The sequence below is a fragment of the Oppia nitens genome, unplaced genomic scaffold, assembly GCF_028296485.1.
Source record: "Oppia nitens isolate AA-2021 unplaced genomic scaffold, nextdenovo-longstitch-racon4-pilon3 scaffold3_pilon_pilon_pilon, whole genome shotgun sequence".
Lineage (NCBI taxonomy): Eukaryota > Metazoa > Arthropoda > Arachnida > Sarcoptiformes > Oppiidae > Oppia > Oppia nitens.
This window is the reverse complement of record NW_026533221.1, coordinates 8,243,131-8,266,666: the sequence shown is the minus strand read 5'-3', so window position 1 is coordinate 8,266,666 and position 23,536 is coordinate 8,243,131. Positions and strand designations below refer to the sequence as shown.

At 26.3% G+C, this 23,536-nt stretch overlaps 4 protein-coding genes across 4 annotated transcripts; 2 read left to right on the top strand and 2 right to left on the bottom strand.

The window, feature by feature from the left end:
* Nucleotides 1–6,608: 6,608 nt before the first annotated feature.
* LOC128958682 (vacuolar protein sorting-associated protein 11 homolog) lies at nucleotides 6,609–9,963 on the bottom strand. Its single transcript, XM_054304584.1, has 7 exons — nucleotides 9,854–9,963; nucleotides 9,732–9,803; nucleotides 8,053–9,670; nucleotides 7,755–7,984; nucleotides 7,379–7,679; nucleotides 6,949–7,315; nucleotides 6,609–6,835 (listed from the first exon to the last, which is right to left on the bottom strand). The coding sequence occupies exons 1-7, from the start codon at nucleotides 9,866–9,868 to the stop codon at nucleotides 6,613–6,615; spliced, it is 2,826 nt and encodes a 941-aa protein (XP_054160559.1). The 5' UTR covers nucleotides 9,869–9,963; the 3' UTR covers nucleotides 6,609–6,612.
* A 267-nt stretch (nucleotides 9,964–10,230) lies between these two features.
* LOC128958689 (protein SEC13 homolog) lies at nucleotides 10,231–11,723 on the bottom strand. Its single transcript, XM_054304593.1, has 2 exons — nucleotides 11,124–11,723; nucleotides 10,231–10,923 (listed from the first exon to the last, which is right to left on the bottom strand). Exons 1-2 carry the CDS (start codon nucleotides 11,530–11,532, stop codon nucleotides 10,400–10,402), a joined length of 933 nt encoding a protein of 310 aa, XP_054160568.1. The 5' UTR covers nucleotides 11,533–11,723; the 3' UTR covers nucleotides 10,231–10,399.
* A 2,622-nt stretch (nucleotides 11,724–14,345) lies between these two features.
* LOC128958118 (galectin-4-like) lies at nucleotides 14,346–15,455 on the top strand. The gene has a single exon (XM_054303932.1). The coding sequence runs from the start codon at nucleotides 14,346–14,348 to the stop codon at nucleotides 15,453–15,455; it is 1,110 nt and encodes a 369-aa protein (XP_054159907.1).
* A 3,902-nt stretch (nucleotides 15,456–19,357) lies between these two features.
* On the top strand, nucleotides 19,358–19,812 carry LOC128958116 (uncharacterized). Its single transcript, XM_054303931.1, has one exon. The coding sequence runs from the start codon at nucleotides 19,360–19,362 to the stop codon at nucleotides 19,810–19,812; it is 453 nt and encodes a 150-aa protein (XP_054159906.1). The 5' UTR covers nucleotides 19,358–19,359.
* The last annotated feature ends 3,724 nt before the right edge of the window (nucleotides 19,813–23,536 follow it).

Here is a 23,536-nt window from a genome sequence, read left to right as displayed (position 1 = left end):
AATGATGCAGAAGGCTTTCGCTGGATATTTATTCAAGTTTGTCCTAGTCTATTTAGACGACATAGTAGTTTATTCAAAGACGTTTGAAGAGCATCTCAAGCACTTAGATCTAGCCTTTGACCGCCTTAAACAAGCAAATTTACGAGTTAATTCAAAGAAATGTCAATTCTTAGCAAAGAAATTACAGTACCTAGGATATATAGTAAGCATGGACGGTATCAGTCCTAACCCTACTAACGTCGAGAAGATAACAAATATGCCTGAACCAAAGACACTAAAACACGTGCGACGCTTCCTAGGATTATGTAATTATTATCGATGTTTGATTAAAGACTTCGCAAAAATAGCTAAACCAATCACAGATTTATTAAAAAAGACAATCGCTGCAAAGGTCATCAAAATTAATTGGACACATGAATGTGATATTGCATTTAATAAATTAAAAGAAAAATTGTCTACATACCCTGTCGTTGGTCACTATAAGCCCGATGGGCCGATAATTCTCTACACAGACGCTAGTAAATATTCCGCCGGATGGGTCTTACATCAGTTACAGAACGGTATCGAAAGAGTACTGTTATATGGGAGTTACAAATTTAGTCCGAGAGAACAGAACTATTGTGTCACCGATCAAGAAGCCCTAGCGCTAGCAAAAGGCATCAGAGCCGTACAACAATACATTAACAACGCCCCATTTACCGTTCGCGTAGATCATCACAGTCTTTGTTTTCTTACAACAATGAAAAATCTAAACGGAAGACTAGGAAGATATGCTTTGGAAATACAGCACTTAATACCCAACTTACGCATAGAATATAAATCTGGGTCACTTCACAAGAACAGCGACTGTATGTCAAGACTCCCGATAATAGAACAAGAGTTAATCGATAGTAAAGCCATTAAGCCATCAAAAGCTAAATGTATTTCAATTGCACTGTGCAAGTCTAAGGAATGTATATTAAACGATATGGAGCGTGCAAGAGAGGAACTGATGCATTTTTCAGATATCAAATCGTTTGAGTATTTTGGTTGGGAATTCACTCTAAACAGTTTAACAAATGTCAAAACTGTTAAAATACACAATAATCAAATAACAGAATCTAACGCTCAAGAATTAATAAACACCCGCGAAGAACAGCTAAAAGATTCTTGGACACGGTCTCTCATCGAATCATTGGAAAGAAACGAATTAGAAACACAAAAAAGACATGTACTCATTGATGGATGCGTTTACCGAATATTTTACTTTGAGGGACACCCTGTTTACTTGCTTTGCCTACCAAAACACTTGAGAGAATTAGTTCTTTCCGACTTGCACGGATCACTAACATCTGGACATATGGGAAGAGATCGCACTATGAGTGAAGTTTACCGTCGATTCTATTGGCCAGAAAGAAAGAAAGATGTGGATAAATTCGTAAGGAGCTGTAATTGTTGCCAACGACGTAAACACGAGACAACATATCCTAGAGGATTACTACATTCAATCCCTATTGAACACCCAATGGACCTCATAGGCATGGATCTGGTCGGACCGTTACCCCGTAGCAATGACTATCGTTATCTCATTGTTGCCGTCGACTATGCTACACGATTTGTAATTCTGGGAAAAATCAAAGATAGGCAACCACAAGGAATAGCTGAGTTCTTTATAAAGCAAATTTGTTTAAGATTTGGTTGTCCAAGACGAATATTGACTGACCAAGCAAGGGAGTTAATATCACAAGCAATGGAAGTAGTATTTCTAAACTTTCAAACACAACATAGTCTATGTGCACCTTACAAGCCATCAACACAAGGACTAGTAGAGAGAACAAACAGGACCATAATCAACTCTCTCTCATTATACTGTCATAGCAATCAAGAGAACTGGTCGTCGGTTATGCCGTACATTGAGTTTGCAATCAATGCATCCACTCAATCTTCTACTGGAAAATCCCCATTTTATTTAATGCATGGTTTTCATGTTCGGAAACCTATAGATGTTGCCTTTGGTTTACCATTCGACAGCCCCAAGCAAACAACTGGCGATCATTTAGCCGACGCCAGAGAAGTTGCTCGAGAGTTTCTAAAGTCAGCTCAGGACAAACAAAAATTCTATTACGATCAAAAACGAAGTTCACAACTTTTCGCTATCGGAGATACGGTTGGACGATACAAACTTTTGCGACAAAAGGGGGTCAACACTAAAATGCAGTTAAAATATTTTGGACCTTATAAAGTGGTCAAGATACACGGTGACCCACCAAACAACTACACTATTGAAAGCCTTTCAGACCCAAGAGAAAGATCTAAAGTCCCTATAGAACAACTTAAATTATGGTATTTAAGAGACCCTATCGAAACAGAATATTTTGAGAATAATAATAGCCCAAATATCAACGATATTTCACATGAAACAAATGGTGTTTCATGTTCGCAAATCAGTCTGCGTACTGATAGTAATAATACAGGGAAAGCTTATGAGATCCCTGACAAGGGAGTGGTCGTCTGCGAACTTCCACAGTCCGTTACTTCTTTGACAGTGGGAAATGAAGATATCATTTCGCCGGCTGTTGTATCGACGTCGTCAAACCAATGAAGAGGAGGAGTTCTACATTGGCGGTTTTGAAGTTCTACGCGTAGAATATTTAGACTCGCTTTGATTACTCTCTTAGTGATCAATACGACTTTAAATGTTTATTTTAAGTCTAGCTTGAACTTATTTATCTGCTTTAATTATTGTAGCATTTTAAACGTTTGATGTTTACTATTATCTTATTGTTGTTTTAATTTGTGTTGTTTTAAGCATTCTAAAATACCAAAAAAAATATAAAACTTGAATGTAATTGATCGGGGACCGATCCACGGTCAGGATGCCGATAAAATAGTCATTAAAAATAGTTTCTATTTTTAACAAACTATTTTAACGAAAACAATTTTAGTATACATGTATAACACACACACACACATACAGCATACCATTCCTTGAATGGTATTGTTATGTGTACTGTGAGTGAAACTCCACCCGTACTGATCGTCCAACAAAACTGTTGGGATCAGGAGTTCCCGATCGAGTAGAGGATTAGCAGTGTTGTTGTAAACATGAAATGATATGTAAAAATCTAGTATGAAATAAAAGTTAATAAATAAATTGTATGTAAAATATATGTGTCATTATTATTACTATTAATTTTGTTTGAAATTAAATAAAAATCAATTACAACTGAAGAAGCGATTCCAACTGAAGAGATATCAACAGTTGAAGACACGATAACTATCACTGAATTGATCCCAACGGGACTGCAGTCGACATAATTAAGATAACAACAGTTGAAGATACTACAGCTGTCACCGAATCAGTTCCACAACAAACTGCGGAAACTACTCAATCGATTTGAAGACCAGCTATCGTGTCGATACAAAGTCGGTCAATAATTACCGTCGGTAAAAGTGAGTTGACTATTTAATAGTAGTATACTATGTGAACTATGTATTGATAAATAATTTCTATCTAAGTAGTATACACTGAACTATGTATTGATAAATAATTTCTATCTAAGTAGTATACACTGAACTATGTATTGATAAATAATTTCTATCTAAGTAGTATACACTGAACTATGTATTGATAAATAATTTCTATCTAAGTAGTATACACTGAACTATGTATTGATAAATAATTTCTATCTAAGTAGTATACACTGAACTATGTATTGATAAATAATTTCTATCTAAGTAGTATACACTGAACTATGTATTGATAAATAATTTCAATCTAAGTAGTATACACTGAACTATGTATTGATAAATAATTTCTATCTAAGTAGTATACACTGAACTATGTATTGATAAATAATTTCTATCTAAGCAGTATACACTGAACTATGTATTGATAAATAATTTCTATCTAAGTAGTATACACTGAACTATGTATTGATAAATAATTTCAATCTAAGTAGTATACACTGAACTATGTATTGATAAATAATTTCTATCTAAGTAGTATACACTGAACTATGTATTGATAAATAATTTCTATCTAAGTAGTATACACTGAACTATGTAGTGATAAATAATTTTATCTAATAAGTAGTTGTAACGGGTTGTAACACCCAATGAATACTACTAGTATTACTAGACCGTTACAATATGATTGGGTTAAATTTAATTAAATTATTTATAAATATAGTGGTATTTTATTTTATTTTTAGGAATGGTGGGGGTTAGGGAAATGCGACCGTAATATGTGAATCACTCCTAAATCTTTTTTCAAGTCGAACATTAATTTATAAATAATTATTTGATATAATTTATTAAAATTATAAATCATAAAATAACTGATTTTTTGTAGTTTTAATGAAATGTTTGCAATACTATACATATATTATTTCATTAATATTTAAATTACTGAATATATTGAATATAAGAATATTTTTAAATCTATTTATAGATCATTTTAATATTTATATACAATTTTATTGAATCTAAAATTTTATTTTCCAAATTATTAGAAAAATAACTATTGATATTTAAGTCAAATATGTCAATAATAATACTGCCGTATAATAACAAACTGTATTACAATGGGATGTCAAACGTCGAGTATTGTCCTGGACTTTACAGTATTATTATTATATAGTTTGTATTATATTAGGAATTTGAATTCAATATTTTTAAAAACTTTGTTTTTTAAAACTAATATATCAATAAATAAATAAAAACTTTAAAAATCACACAATTTATGACATATATATAATTAGCCGATTTTGTCTTGTAATTGTCTCTGTCCTTCTACGGGAGCTATGAATATAAGTTATTCAATATAATGTTTAACTTTAAATATTATAAAACTGTGTGAAAAACTAGTCTAAATAATTTTTATGGCACTAAATATGGTATAAATTATCATTTTTGTGGTCTCACTCTCTCTCTCTCTCTCTCTCTCACACACACACACACACACTGTAAGTACCTAAAGACCAACAGTGCTGTCAGTATTGGACAGCAATGTACTGATGTGTGAATGATTGAGACAATTACTGTTCGAAACAAATATTTCAATAATTTGTCCGTTAATTACAATTACGGCTGAAGACAAAAATCGGCTAAATATATGTCACAAAATTGTATTTTTAATTTATAATGTTGTGATAACTTAAATCAACTCTAAATAACTTTACATCAAATTTAATTAAAAAATTTCCTATCTTAGTATGTGAGTGGGTGGGTGGGTGTGTCCAGTAATCCAATAATTATTTAATAACTACTATAGCATACTCTAAGCCATTTATTTAAAAAATCAAAAATAAATAATTTTAAATTTAGTAAATTTATGCCAATTTTGATTTAGTTTTTATTTCAATCATTGAAATATATTGAAGTATAAGTTATACGATTAGATATTTAATTTATTTTAAATGTTTATTTTAATTGATTCAAATATTGGTGTCATTAATATTTGTATCATTTATTATCAATATTAAAGTGTAATATACTTTAATATATTAGATAAAACAAATTATTAACAAACAATTATTATTAAACACTAAGTCGTACAAATAATCTCAAAATCAAATTAATGCAAAATTGTGTTTTTTCTCCCATATGTAAAAGTCATGGGGAATAATGCGAGTTTTGTACCATATAAAAAATATATTTTTTTACTTTGAATAATAATTTGCCTGTTTTTTAAATTTTAAAGATTTCCAACCCCTTGTATTTAGACGTCTTTAGTTGTTCCAAACACTTTGAATATCTATTTACCGATTTATAATATAATACTATAAATGTATACAAATGTCTTTTATTGTTATAACTGTTATAACTAATTAATTAATTACAGGTAATATCTAAATATACTGCTTTTAATAGATTACTGATAATTATCGGTCATTACAGTTCCATATTCCCCTAATTTTGCTTTTCCCCACAGACTCGTTACCAGGGTGGTAAATTATGCGAGTTTTTTACCGTATGAAAATGTTATTTTTCATTTTTTTAAAATTCCATATGAGGAATAAACACAATTTTACGATAATCTTAATAAATAAATGATCTTAAAAAATAAAAAATATTTATCTGGTAAAAATATTTTATATATTTATGGTAATTTATAATAAATACCGGTATAAAAATTTAATATAAATTTAATATTATATAAAAGTAAACAAATTATCAAAAGAAATATCACTTTAATAAGGTTTTAATCGTTGTATAATATTACAGATAATGTAAAACTTTAAGTTTTATAATTTTTAAATATAAAATAAACCTATATAATATAATTCTATAAATTATTTTAGCAAATAGCTTAAAACAAGTTTAATTATAGCTAAAATATAGTACAGTAAGTATTTACTGTACAATAATATACTGTAATAAATATAAAAATCTCATTACAAACAAAAATACACTCTTTATGTATAGAATATATATATATATATTAAATTAATTTAGTTGCATATTAATGCCAATTGGTCTAAACACGTGGTCACAATTTTTTCATTACTTACATTTAAAATTAATTTTTTTATATTGTCTTACATATTATTGAGCTAAACCTGACAATTGACAATCATTAACACCTGACCACAATCATTACAGTATAGACTGCATATTATTATATATATATTAAAATGTATTATAATTAACTAAATTTAAAGTATTGGGTCGACCGGACGCACCGGATTGTAGGACACTTTCATCAGTGAGGGGCGACAATCGGTTAAAGATTCCTTGACTAAAATAATTAGATATTACAGTAAAACAGTCGTCCGATTCTTGTAATTGTTTTTCAAACATTTCGTTAACATTTTTAACATTTTCTAATGTATGAATTTGACTCAAAATTTTCCTAAATAATTTATAATAAATTTTAATTTTAATAACTATTAATGAGTTTCAAAAGTATTATACTAGACATATATAAATATTAGTAATTTTTTAGACAAATAAATTAATACAAACCTATTTTCAGGCAAACAAAGCGGACAATCGGAATCATTTTCAGCGGCATAACTCTCGAAGCAGTGGTGATGGTAGGAATGGTCGCATAGAAAATGAACGGATGGTAACTCTAACTGATGATTACAAGCACTACATTTGGTCGCTTGAAATACTTTCGGTGCACTTCTCATCTCATCGATCTGTTGTCGCATACGTTCGGTGTCGTCCTTGAATTGATCGATAAGTTTGTCATTTTCAGCCATTTGTTCGTTCTCTCGGGTTAGCCATCGGACCAAATAGTCTTTAACGACAGCGAGTGTGGCCGACTCACTCCGCGATAATATCTCTATAATCATAATCGGTTGGAGTAATCGTTTGGTCTCTATTTCTAAATTAAAAATATATAATAAATAGATTGTCTTTTTTTGTAGAAAATCTCAAAACAACAAACCATTGATCACTTTAATTGTTTTTTCATTGTCTTCTGTCTTTGAGAAATACCAGAGAGCATCGACCCATAGATTAGAGTCTTCGTTACCATATTTTTGACAAATTTCTAAAACATTAGCGCCATTACCATTGGATATGTAATAATTAAGAATTGGTTTAAACATCTTTGCTTTTTCATAGAGATATAGTAAACCGGCGTCAAAGTGACTCATTTGGCACAATACCATTGCCTGTTCCACTTCATACTTGGCTTCATTATTCTTCAACAACTTTAAAATTTGCGACTCTTTTATTGCTAAACCCTGTAATGGACAACAAAATGTCAATTACAGGTAATTAATAAATTAAATAACTTTTTTAATTTTTATAGGACTTACATCCTCTTTAATCTCAGTTTTATAAGATTGCAAATAAAGTTCAAGCAAAGTGTTGTGTACTTCAGCCGAACAGTCGTTGTCACGCATTTCTATCATATATTCCAAGAAATCGATGAGTTTCTGTGAGTTTTTGACAAATATATGAATAAACTCTTCTGGATTCGGACGTTGTCTTTCAGACATTGTCAACAGATCCAAACCGGTCACTATCTGGTCATCCAATGATTGTTCTTTAAAGTAAAAATATGTTTACATTACCGGTAAATACTAGACAATTAAGTCATGTTTTGAGATCTACCTTCAGGTTTATACTCAGTGCACAACCTCTTGAGTATATCAGTAGTTTTGTCCGGTTCTTCATTCATAAGAATGCGTCCATACTTTTTCATATAATCACAAACTTCAGGCCAATCCATATGTTTCATGTAATCAATGGCAGCGTTGGCGTCGTGCTTATCCTCTAAACTAATGTTGAGAAATGAATCGTTGCGCTTATGTTTTGTGGCCAAATAGAGAGCGTTATCATAATAGCCGGCCTGTCGTAACACTTTGATAGCAGTTTCCACGTCGTAATGACAAATGTTGGCATCGTATTCATCCGACTTTAAAAACTCATCCAATTTAGACTTATCCTTAAGTTTGACGTAACAGTTGATCAGCAATGTTGTGTGATCTTCATTAGCCAAACCTTTGCGGTGAAGTGCTTGTAAATAAGCGGTTAAATTATGTATTCGTTGGGCGTCCAAAAACTTTTGTATCACATAACTAGCCTCCAATCGGCCGATAGTATGTATATATTGTGCAATAGCCGCGTCGTGATCACCTTTACGGTACAAGTGATCGCCATAATGTTTGAATATATCTGAGAGAGCATCAGAATCGTATTGTTGAGACTTTGCTAAATCAATAGCCAAAGAAAACTGATTTTTCTTAAATAACATTTCGAGTTTAGTTTGTGTATCACTTTCACGAAGATATACTACTCGGCCATCAGTGGTTATACAATAAAGAGAACCCCATTCACCAAATACTTCACTCACAGGAGGAATGGGCGATGAATAAGCAATAAATTTGTGTGAGATGTCATAAATGGTAATTATTTGCATGTTTTGAACTTCATTTAGCTTTTCATTGTTGATCGAAGTTGGCGTCTCTTTGCCGATAACTATCAAATAATTTCGATACCAATAAAGCATTAGTTTCTCGCCTTCAAAGGCCACACACGGTCCGCGTTCATCGGTTTGATAAAAATAAATGGCATCTTTACGCCCCACAATAAATAGCGCTTCCAATTGTTTGGGATCATTCTTCAGACAAGAACAGCGAACATCACATCCGAAGGCATCTAAAATAGTTTTGATCTCTTTGTCTCTTGTGGTCACATTATAACTAATTATCTCTTTACTCGTTGATATAAACAAAATAATTTGTTTGTGCATTGATTTAATGCCGGGAGTGTTGTTGACTTTAAATGCCAGACCAGTGACAGGACTCGTGGATATGGCAATCAGTTTTTGTTTGCAATTTTTGTCTCGTGTTATATCTCCTCTAAACAAAAGTATATGTCCGTCGGCAAAGGCTATACACATCATCATTGTGTCCAACACGTCAATTGCCGTCACCGGCGACGGTATTAATCCGGTCGACAGTCGTATTACTCGTGAACAGTATGGAACTCCTTCTGCATTAAGTTTCTCGCGATTCCATATCTTGACGACAGGATTAATACCGGCCTCATCGCCACCAACTGTAAACAAATAGGCCGAAGATATCACTTGATGGCAGTGACTAACTATCACTTTGTAGGCGACAAACGATGAGAACTGCAACTGTCTGTCGATTATATGTATCCATCCATTGCTGTCGCCGACGATTATATGTGATCCGCCAGAACTCGAACACGTGATGCGTGTCTTCTATAATACCAAGAGGTATGACATCATTACCACCAAAAGTAATCAAATTATTCATACAAACCCTTAACAAATCACTGAATGGATTGGACTCGTCTTTGAGGATCTGTTTTTCAAAGAAATTGAATCGTCTCCACTAAAAAGGTGATAATAAGTTAACAGACTATTGATCAGATAGTGACAAACCTGAAGAAAAGCCATTATCTATAAATTTGACACAAAATTGTCTTACAATTAATATTTAAATATCAAATATCCTAATCATCTGTTGTCTCAAAAATTGTTTGTTTTGTTTACCTTTTAATACAATGTTTTGACGTTAGACTTACAATAGAGACGTTTACAGCTATAGCTATACATTAGAAAACTAATACATTAGTTAATATTTAGTGGACTGTATTAATAAATTTTATTCAATACATCAAATACAGTAATTAAATTAATTAAATCATATTTTTATTATATTTACAATTATTTTATTAAACTTATTACAGAAGTTTATTAAAAATAAAACATTTTTTAACTTAAATAGTTATAAAATTATTGATATTTTAAACAACAAAATGTTTATTATTAAATACATTATACAGTATATAGAGTACGTGATATCTATTGATGAACACAATTGTCTTTGAATTGAATTTATTAACAATTATTGATACAATGCGTTATCAATATATATATATATATGAATTAAAATTAAAGCGATGATGATATACCAGTGCTCTTGAGTTAGCCTTTATTGCCAGTCATATCACTGATACAAATCCAGTTGCCGTCAAAATTTTCTTTCCAAAGACTAACTTTGTTATCTCCACCGGAAACGGCGAGTATGTTACCCATAACAGACCAACTCACGTGCCAAACAACGTCATCAAATGTGTTCAATACTTTATAACTCCAGTTAGAACTGTTAGGTGAGTCCATCGTATTAATCCATATTATTACACGTCTGTCTTGAGAACAGCTGGCAATATAGCTCTTGGGTAGGCCTACACTGGGAGCCCAGGCCACGTCCCGAACCCAATCGGTGTGTGATTCTAGACGTTGCTCTTCGATCCACTTTTCGTCGTTTTCGTCGTACTTCCAAATTTTGACTAAATTATCACAACCTCCGGACACAAACCTCTTGACTATTTGTCTATTCATTGTATCGCTATTATTGCCCAACAATGGTATGGCCGGCGCCCAACTCACGGCATTACAACCAACAGAATGAGCATTCGTTATCTTCTTTGAGTCCCAATTACTGTCACCTTTTATATAATATAAAAATAATATGTAATAATTATTTTTCACTTGGGATCACATAAGGTTAATGACCAAAGAGATGATAATTATAGTATAATTTATGCACTTTATCTGCCTCTAAGACCCATTAAAAAGAGTACATAAAGAAAAGGTAAGCGCAATCAAAGATAGTTATTGTTCACAAAGTCATCAAATGGTTGAATACCTTGACTCGTGAGGACAGAAATGGCGCCGTCAGAGGAGCCACAGACCAGCATAAGGCCAAACTCTGGTGGCGACCAACAGACAGAGTTAACACTGGAGTCGTGAGTAATGTGTTCATAGACTTTGTCCCATTGATTGGGTGACACCTCCTTCCAGATAATCACCCGTTTGTCATAACTACAAGAGGCCAACAAATTGGCAAACTTGGGATGAGCCCATCCTAACTGCCAAACGGGTCCCTCGTGACCAACCAATGTGGCCAACAGCCGTTGTTGACCGTTAACTATTTCAAACACTTTAACCGTGTGATCGGATGAACACGTGGCCAGTCGTGTGCCATAATAGTCCATCTGTGAATCGTGGATCATATCATCGTGTGATGTGTCCACCTGTGCCAGTATGGACACCATATTTGTCTCTTACAATCACCTAAATGTGTCCAACAATTGTCAATCACCAGTTGATCACCGATCGGATCAAACACTAACTCAAAAATAACTACAAACTCAACACACTTTCAATAAGACGTGTGACTATCATATCATTCATTAGATATTAATAGTAGAAATAGTATACTATTTGACTATTTCTTTGTTCATTATTAACGTTTGTAATGCATTGAAAATGTTTATAAATATTTCACACAATTTGTATTATACACTATTAATACATTAATATTGTTATTATACATACATTACGTACTATATATCAAATTAATCAATTGGTATATAAAATACAAATTGAAATATTTTTTAATATTCCGTTAAGTTTAATAAATTTTAATAAATTATACATTAATAATACAATTAGTTAGTTATTAACTTGAATTTCAAATAAATTAAGCTTTAGTTTAAATATAAAATTTTAACAAAATTAAAATGTATCATTAGGTATAAGTTATTTGTATTGTAAAATATAATAAATACTACATATAAATTTATTAAATACTATATAATTTACAATAATTATTAATTTACCTTGTTAACCTTTTAGTATTTTTATAATAATATTTTTTACAGTACTTATATACGTTACATAACTATTGGTTCATTAATTTATTAATAGTTTTCAATAAGTTTATTGTTTTGAGTATTTGTTAGATTCATCTATCAATAGATAAAAACTATAATTTATAAAACACTAAATATAATTATAAATTTACTTTAATATAAAGTATTTCAATACATTCTATAACAATATTTAACTATAATATTGAATATAATTATTATAGTAAGCTATTGTATATAACTTTTTAAAATGATCTATCTTATTTTTTATTGATTTAGATTCAAAAACTATTAAGTGTATTGATAATTATGAAAGTTTTTTTTATTATAATTTGAACCAAAAATATAAAAAGTGTTTAATCACATTATATTTATAATACAGTATGTTTATCATTTTTTTACAATTTTTTTTGTTATATTAAATTTATTTAATAAAATATTTTCATAGTTAATATGTAAAATGTGATAAACTGATAATTATTATAATTATTTTATTGATTAATTATAATTTTAAACTTGCATGTAAATTATAGATTAAGTCCAATCATTGGATAAATCAATAAAAATTTGAATCTAAATTTTTATTGATTATTTAACTTTTTATATACAGAATATATTTTTATAATATTTTTGATTGATACTGATAGTTTACTCAATTATTTATTTATTGGTTTGTTTTTAAATATATTTTCAAACAATAGTAATAATTTTAATGTATTCACTAAAACCTATCATTTTCTAAAAATACATTTCACGAATATTTAGTGATAAAATATAGTTAAAAATGAAAATACATTAAAATATATCAATATTTCAATTAATTATAGAAAATATATAATCATTTCAAGTGATTAATTAACTAATAAATATACTCTTGAAATGAGAACATATTTGATTTTTAAATATATAGACAGCATTCAAATGTTGAATTTTATTATTATAATAATTTTTACATATATTTGAAATGATAAATAATCGCAGTTTATTTTAATGTAACACAATATCCATATAATATATATATATAAAAAAATAAAAAATGCATTTTTTAGAACAACTATTTGTGCAAATAATGTAAAAATATAAAATAAATCATATGTTTAAAGTAATTTAAATTACTATAATATATTTTAGACTATGCTAAAAGTGCTATGTATAGTAATATACTAGTTTAACTAAAATTATAAACATATTTTAATTTTGATACACTATTGTTAATAAATCTATTTAAATGTTAATGTTATGATGACATCCAAAAAAAATTAAACCACAAAAAAAACTTGAAAATGTTAAATATTATTGCAAAAAATGTTATGAATATAGAATTGAATGCAATTGAAAAGCACATTTGAATTTTAATGAACACATTCATAGAAATAATATTTGATAGTTATTTACGATTACAGTATAACACAATATACCACTACTAAAAACCTTCAAATGTTGCTAATTTAGGCTTTTATTAAGTGATATGATTATATATAACTATATTTTATTATTTACATTATTATGTATTGTGTCGGATATTTAAATTATGTATTAAATGTTGTGATGAAGAGACAATTGTATTGTTTAATATCCTTGAAATAAATTAATAAATTAATCTTAAACTAAATAGGAGTGTGAGAGTGAAAACTAGCAAAAAAATTAATAGATTTAAAATTGTTGTTTTTATTATATGACTTTACATTTAATAAGTTATTATTGCAAATATTGACTTTAAAAAAATTAAAACATTTATTTCAATTCATACGGTTATTTGGGTTTCTATTACTATAGTTTATCTAGAAATATGTTATTATTGAAATAAATGACATCATTAGCTAAAAAATTTGTATTATTTAATAATAAATAGTTTAATAAATGATAACTTATTAGTCTTCACGCATCAACTCTTTCTAAATAATAATAATAATAATAATAATAATATTCAAAGAGGAGGTCTTGTGGTATATATTTAATATAATGATGTGTTGTGTGACAAAGCATTTTAATTTGTGATTCATTTACATTATAATATTATTTCAAATAATTTATTTGTATTATTGATAATATCTATTTGATATCATAAATCACAATAATATCTATTGTATTATTTGGAAATAAATCATAATTATTTATTATTCAAAGTTTTAAATTGAGTTTATGGATGAAAAATATAAAAATTTGAGTTTAGTTGCAAACTTTATTTAAAAGCTTTAGTTAAAAAATAATAAAATATGAGTGATTGCGGACAGTTTGTGCCCGAAATAATAAAAAGACCTTTTATACCATTTTGGCAATTATTGGAACCGGGAGTTGATGTCAACACATGTGTTATAGTGAGGGGACGAGTGCCACGATTTGCCAATCAATTTACTTTAAGCTTTATTGTCGGCCAAGAGATCAGTAGTGTTGCTCATAATTGTGCTGATATTGCCCTACAATTTAATCCACATTTCGATGATGAAGACGGATATATAGTGAATAACAGTCGTATTGGCACCCATTGGGGTCCACAAGAAAAACCTCGTAATGACTTTCCATTTGCTAGAAAACAGTGGTTTGAAGTGAAGTTTGTTTTTAAGGAATCGTTTGTTAAGATATTAATCAACGGTTCTGATTATGGACTGTATATCTATAGAATTCCTATTCAATATATCGGTATATTTAGCATTGAAGGTGATGTTGAAGTTGAATCAGTTATCATTGCAAAAGACATTCTTAATGGATTCAACCATCAGAAGACAACTTCACATAAAATGCTAACAAATGGTGATAAAGTTGACACACCATCCAAAGAGATTCAAATAAAACAAGAGATTGATCACAACCTTAATCTTTATACAAGTCGTCACTCTATTGTTTCAAATATGGTTTTGTCACAGAAGACTATCTATTATCCTCCGATACCATTCTGTCAACCCGTCTATAACTGTCTAAGAAATGGTATGACTATAACAATCAACGGTCAGGTATTTAAAACGCCAAAAAGTTTTCAAGTTTGCCTTCAATGTTCACCAAATAGTGATGGACAACCACCTAATGTGGCCATCGCTATCACTGTTGACTTTGATAATAAACAAGTGGTAAGAAAAAGCAGAATTGATAATAAGTGGACTAAGAATGAGACAACTTTACAACACTTCCCATTCAAGACCAATACAAGCGAACAATTTTTTGAAATTAAAATCGATATAATTGACAATCGGTTTCGTATATCAGTTAATGGACACCACTCTTGTGATTATATCTCTCAATTGATTGACTTTACCACAGCTAATATGCTTGAAATCGATGGAGACTTACAATTGATTTATGTCAAGACTGATTCATCACAAGTTGATTAAATATATCGCATTTATACTTAATATATATATAATATACTTGTAATTGTAATACAGTACTCAATATAGTAATATAGGTACTGAATAATTATAAATAAACAAAATATAATTAACTATTTAACTAAATTATATTTGATTTAATTAATTGATATTATCAATTAGTAGTGATATATTCAAAAAATGAATGTTAATTTCTGTACAATAAAACTATTATTTAAATTACAAATTTGTCTTTGATATAAATTTATATGATATGTCGATGACATTATATGATCTTTATATTGAAAACTTAAATTTATACACATTAACAATTAAACTTTATCATTACACTTAAATTTTTATTTGTATTAATTTGTTAGCTAAATAATTATTGATAATGATTTAAATTATTTTTTAATATGTAAATTAGTGTTATTAAATTTATACAAGTTATAAATTATATATTTATAAAATTATATGTAGTATAAAAATAGTTTTAATTTGTTGACATATGAATTTATTTTAATTATTTTAATCATAAATAAATTTAATGTTATTATACAATTAATTGTCAGAAATTTAATAATTTAAATATTTCAAAGTTACTATTGAAAGATATATAACTAAATATAAATTATGCACTTATAATGTACTGTATACTTGTATAACTGATAATTATATGATGTATATCGATAAATGCTAATTAATTTACATTTAGATTATTTATGTTTTGTAATACTAAATAAAATTAATGTCATATTAGTGATAGTTTAGCATTTAACCTATAAAGCAATTTGTTAACAATTATTAGACATTAAATCTTTTAATATAAAATAATTAATTATAGTTAATATATTATTTTTACAATATTGTTGTTATATGATACACAAGTAAAATGTCATTAAACTTGTAAAAAGTTATAAATGTTTTTTAAAAATAACATTAAAACTTACATTTTATTCAAATCACGAGCACTTTATTACTAAATATGGGAATTAGTTTGAAATGCGATATTTTGTTATTGTTTTTGATGGCAAACGTGATACTATTATTGCACTCACTGTACCTGATATTGTCGATCCATTATAAAGCTATTTATCATTTAAATAAATATTAATAAATTATATTTATCAAATTAATAATTATATTCATAAATCGTTATTATTATTACTAAATATCTTAAAATTAAAAAAAATCCATTGATTTATAGATGCATTCATATTTTTAAATTAAAAAATTATTTTTATTAATAAATATTAATTAATAATACATATCATTATTGATATTGTAATCTAAAAATTAATTATAGAAAAAATATTAATAAAAATATACTATATTTTTCAAATATAAATACATATTTTATGTAATATTTTGAATATTCATGTTATATTCAATTAATAATTTTTAATTACATTGATAAAGTAAGTTTTTAAAATATAGTATTAATATAGTAATATAAATACTATTTATCATTAAAAAAATTTACACCTATCAATGATAGGCTATCATAAAATACTTAGAATATTTTGTTATATTAATATTATAAATCACTATTTTTAGAAATATTTTTATTTATAAAAAAATAATCATATAAATCATGTAAATCATGTAAAATCATATCATTTGTTTTATTATTTTACTATAATTATTTAGAATTTTTATATTTGTTTAAGTTAAACGTGATATTGATATTTTATTTGTGTAATTTATTTTTATATAATTGACAGTACTTTTTGCCAAAATATATATTTTTGGTAACCGATTTTGTTTATTTTTTAATTTTTTTTAAATATATAACAATGTACGGTACTATGTTTAGCAAAACAAATATTATATAATATAAACAATAATAATAAAATAATTAAAATTTTATCTGATTATTATTTTCATTAAACCTGAAAACAACTTTTTAAGAAAATTTTAATAATAAATTTTAATAATAAATAAAATGTTTTATATATGCAAAACAAATAATTTTCTAATTTTAGTCCCAAATCTAAAACAATAAATCTTTAACAAAATAATGACATATAATACATTATTTTTAATAAATTATATAATTATTAAAAAAATATATTTTATTGTTATTTATAACTAAAGGCTTAATATAATTAATTAAAATAGTTGCTTTATTTATATTAACTTTTAAATCAAGATTACCTAATATAATTTTAGACAATAATATAAATCAATAATTATGATATATTTATTTATAAAAAATAAACAAAACTTAGCAATAAGTAATACACGAATTAAGATACAATAAAAAAATTTAGTAATCATAAATTATTTATATATTTTAAACACAAATATTCATTAGTTTAAATCATTAGTAACAGTGCTGACATTGAACTTTAAAAAACAGTTAAATTATGGTTTTTCATGACAATCAATAATTTCAAAGCACAGTATTTTAATGATAAAAGGTTTAAAAAATTAAATTTTTATTATGGAAAACAAATAACATTACTGTAAATTAAGTTAAGTATAAGACATTTTTATTTGCTTTTGTTTGGATAATAATTAAGTTACACAAAACCAATATAACAATTATATAATATAAATGGTAATAACAGTAGTATTAAATTGTTGGTCTATTTCAATATAAATAGAAATATAAATTTGTGTTTTACAGTCTAATTGGACATTAAATGTTGTACAAAGTGATGGTCACTCACATACCGTTATCCCCAAACTTAGGACTACTTAAAGTTTAGTATATCGACTGTTATGTGGAGTAAAAATTGTTAAAATCTCAAATTATTTTGTAGTAAATTATATATTTAAAACATTTTTTTAAAAAAATTAGTTTTTTATTATACTGCATCTAATTTAATAAAAATAGTTTTATTATAATTTTAAAAATACGTATATATATATAAACTATAAATAAATATTAAGATACTTTATGATGCTAAATTTAAACAGTTTTTATAAAATAGGAGACATTTATTTTGAGTATTTAGCAAAGTTTTAAATAAACATAATATTATTATAATAACAATAGTAAAAACTTAAAAACCAATAAACCTGTACTGTACTAATCATTAAATGTTGAATAGGAAATCAATTTTCAATAAGCATAGCTTAACATACTGTAGTTGATGGTCAATATTTGTTTATTATATTTATTATAGCTTTCAATTAAATAATTAGATTCAATATAAACACACTTTTTTGTTTAACTTTTTTATTATTAATAGTTTTAAGTATAATGTTAGTACAGTAGTATCTTTTATATAGTTTTATTATATCAAGTTTAAGGCCAAAATCAAATCAAATGTTTATTTTATTTTTATTTTATGTGAATCTTGTTGTAAAGCTAACAACAGTTAGTTTAACAATTAGTTTGCTTTAAAAATTTTATAGTTATTACTATATTATTATTATACTGTAGTTAACAATAAAAAACTTTATTATTATGACTAAAAAGTAATATAGCGTTTAATGAACTTCACAATATAAAGTTCACGTAAATAAACAAATTGTTTTATATAAATAAACTATAAATATTAACTATATAGTTAATAAATTAAATAATAAGACATCTAATTTTATATTTAATAAATTTTATTTAATTAATGTTTGCATAATTTTTGAAAAAAAAATTCTTTAAATTAATATGTTGTGTTATTAAGTTAATGAGTAGTTTTCACTATTTAAATGATACTACAATTGTTATATTATATAACGATAATTAAATAGTTTATTTCTATCCGCCTAAATTTATAACAACTAAATTGGAATGTAATTTAAATTAACAATAAATAAAATATATATTAAACAAATAAATGTTTGTTCAGGTTATCCGCAAAACAAATGTTAATAACCCAATGAACGACTTTTTTGAATAAAGTGTATAAAAACGATATTTTATAATAAAAAATTATTTTTTTTCGAAAATTTTATATAAAATAGTCGCAAAATTATGAGTTATCTTTTTCTGTTGTTTGGACTGTCATTTAGTGGTCTATTATGTCAATGTATGGGCTGCCGGTGCGGACCATTAAGTGTAGCCCAATATTATTGTAACTCTGATTTTGCAATTCAGATAACGATTACCAGTGAAAGACACGACACTGAAGATGAGCTCAACTCGTGGTATGACATGGAAGTGGTTAACGTATACAAGACTAGCGACCAATTAAGCAAAGCCATGAAATCGGGACGCATTTGGACGACTCGTACTTCGGAATTATGCGGACGAGTCTTCAAAATGGACTCCAATTATGTAATTACCGGCTATTATGACAACCAAAATGATCGGCTCCGGACACATACATGTACTTATGGACGCATTTATTTGGACTTAAATAAAGTCGACAAAAGATTTTATGATCAAAATTATAAAACTATTGACTGCTCCAAACTTATCAATTAATTATTGTTTAACTTATTATTAAAATAATTTTGTCATTTTCGATAATTGATTTGATTGTATAAAAATTTATATGTTAAAAGTTAATATATTTAAATATATTCAAGTAATAAAAATAGTCTAAAAAATAATTACCTTAGCAATAAAATGTTTGTTTATAGTTTTAAAATTTTATATCTCTTATTATTATTTTTAATTAATTAATTGGTTTATTGTCTAATACGGCAGATATTCCTAATTAACATTAACCATATCTGAAATTTTCTCAATAAAGATAAAGTATCCGATGAAATGGTGTGTAATAGGAAAATCTGATTAATTAAATAAACATTAATTTCAATTAAAATTTTAGGTTACAGTAATCTTATTGTTAACCCGAACACAGTTTAAAATTAGTTATCAATTAATTGTTGAGACAAATTCAAAACTCAAGTCATTATTCAATGACAAACTTGTTAGTCAAGTAAAAGTAAAGATATGGTGGACTCTTGTGACCATTAGAAACAACTTTTGCATATTAAGTGATTATTACTAAATAAAAATGACAATTTCAAACACATTTGACATCAATTGGATCTAATGAATGATAAATATAAGAAATTTTTCTCTAGCAATAAATTTCTTATAGTTAAAAGCAAAATGAAAAGTTAATTAATATTATATTTAAATTACTAAAATATGCATAATTTTTATTTTTCTATTAAATATAACATCAAATTAATTGATAAAATCAGTACTTAACAAATTTTAATATTTAAATACAAGTTATTAACGTTTATAAAAATTTAAATACAACAAAAAAAATCATAGGACTAATTGTTTTGTTTCATATAAAATTAATACTTACTATTATTATTGACCATTATTATAACTACCAATTAGTCAATTGAATTAAAATAAAACAATTTTAATAAATAAATTTTCGTAAATCTTAAAACTAATATCAGTTTAGGTTTAAATATTTAGTAGAAATTAATAGTGTTTTTAGAAATAATTTTTAGAAGCAATTATTGCTAAAATAAGCATTAAAATTACATATTAAACTTTGCTCTTATTTTTAATATCAAAATTTATTAACTTTACGTACATATGATATGTATGAAAAGTCTAGATTATTATAATAATATGTTTGTTATCGTAAACTTATTATTAAGATATTGTTGTATCTTATGATTATCAAAGATTGAAAATTTCTATTAAGTGCTTCAATTCATAAGTTAAATAGATTTATTGGAAAATATTTGACATTATGTACAAAATATAACTTCACAAATTTTTCAATTTTCAAACTCATAGTTACAATTTGATTTTACATTAAACATGTCAAATACAATTGCATTAATATTTTTCTAAACACTTATAATTAGTTAATTTTTTAGCCATTTTGATTAACACAATGTTATATTTTTGTGGAGTACATACCGTATCACAATGTTAACTCATGTGTTATACAATTAAATTAGGTAAAAATTAAACAGTTTATTAATTAGTAAACTAATAATATTTTTGCTTAAATATATTTTTATTAATTTTTGTAACTCTATTAATAATAAATCAATAAGTGATTTGTGTAATAAAATGGTAACATTTAATTGTTTACCAAACGAATTGTTAATTAATATTATATCGCGATTAAGTGCCTTTGATATTATAAGCTGTCGTCAAGTTAGCCATCGATGGCAAACATTGGCTGATGTTTGTCTCATAAAAATATCAGTGAATATTGGCTCAGATCTGTTAAATATTCTCATCGAAAGCAAAGTGTGTTATAATTTGAAAAGTCTTATTATTAGTAAATCATATATTAATAGTTTGAGATTGCAATTGTTGTGCCATAACTTTATTAATATCAAGAAATTAGTGATTGAAACCTATACCGATAACTATGACTTTTCGGCCATCGCTTGCATTAGTCATTTGCAAGCGTTGAGACATTTGGACATAAAATTTACCGGAAGATGTGGTTCAATAGCACATTGTATTGACAGCCAAATGATTAAATTATTTATGGGATGTCGTTGTCTTGAGTTATTAATACTTAGAAATTGTATTAATTCAGAAATTACCGACGAGTCTTTGTTTGCAATGTCTCATAACTGTTATAATTTAAAGCACATACAGTTGGGAACGTTTGGTGAGATGACAGGTATTACCAGTTCTGGCATTTTGTCACTTCAGAGGCTTTTAAAGTTGCGTTCATTGGCTTTGACTTCAATTTGGTATTCATGTGACTTCAGCAACGACTCGATGATCACTGAATGCATGAATCAGTTATTTAAATCAATCAATACTCTGAACTCAATGTTTTTATTCAGACGACGAAAGACGCGAAAAGATTATTTGTTTTAACAGTTTTTAGTGACGAAAACATTTGTGACCACATTTTCAGTGATTTTAATAAATTTTTTGACTATTGTTTTATTTAATCAATAATGAAATGTAATGTTTCGTTATTGTTGAGCAATTTTATTACATTTTATTTTAGTGACAATAGACTAAATTTGACAAAAACATAAATTGTTTATTTTTAATCTTTTTGATGATAAATTAATTTATAAAATCAATCTTTTTTGATTAAAATTCAAAACAATTTCAATGTAATACATTAATTCAATTTTATTAATAAATTGTTATTTGATTATATAGTATAATCTCTAATGAATTATTTGTTATACAATATCTTTATATTGATATTGAAAAAGTGAGGCATTTAAACTTAAATTAGGTTTATATTACAAATATATAATATATTAAACATAAATTAATAATTTGAATATTTTAATGAATAAGTCTGATTTCTATTGAATTTGTCGACATTTTTTAATTTTATTTAATAATTAATTGAATTGAATAAAATTATTAATAAATGATCAAACAATTAATGGAGAAAATGCATTTTAAAATAGTATAAAATAGGTATTACATAAATAGATATATACTATTAATATCAATAACTATTGTAATAACAATCTAAAGGATAGTCACATTTTTGATTCAGAAATACTATTTTATCAAAAATTTTATGCTCCGTCAGGTGCTGATCATGATTATGATCATGGTCAATTTATTGTCAACTAACACATGTTAAAAATAATCTACATATAGGGGCTTCAAAATATATGATATACTACCCCTGTTTATGTCATTTATTTATTTTGCAAAAAACACATTCTATTATAATGTTAGTATAGAAATAAAGTAATAGCTATTTATTATATTTTAGTCATTTTTGTTTAATAAATATATTAATTGATAAAAAATGCTATATTTTATTTGAATGCATAAAGTGATAAAAAATTCTGTAAAACAAATTAAAATTAAATTGCAATTAAGATATTTAGTAAATTAAAAATGTCATCACGAGGTAATGTCATCCGTTACATAATTCATAAATAAACAATTAATTAATTAAATTTGACTAATTTTGCATTAACTACAAAACTTTTGTTATAATAAGTTACATAAGTTATGCATTTGTTTTAATTTCAAAGTATAATAATAATATTTTTATTGATCATAACAGTTGATACAATGAATTTATAATATATACAAATTAAAAAATATATTATACAATAAAATCAAAAAATAAAACTTTGTTTAAAACATCTAATAAAAATTTATTACAATTATTAAACAATTTAGAAAAAATTATTTCATTTCTAAAATTTTTCGGCAATGAATTAAACAAATATATACACAAATTAAAAAAATATTACAAAAATAAATT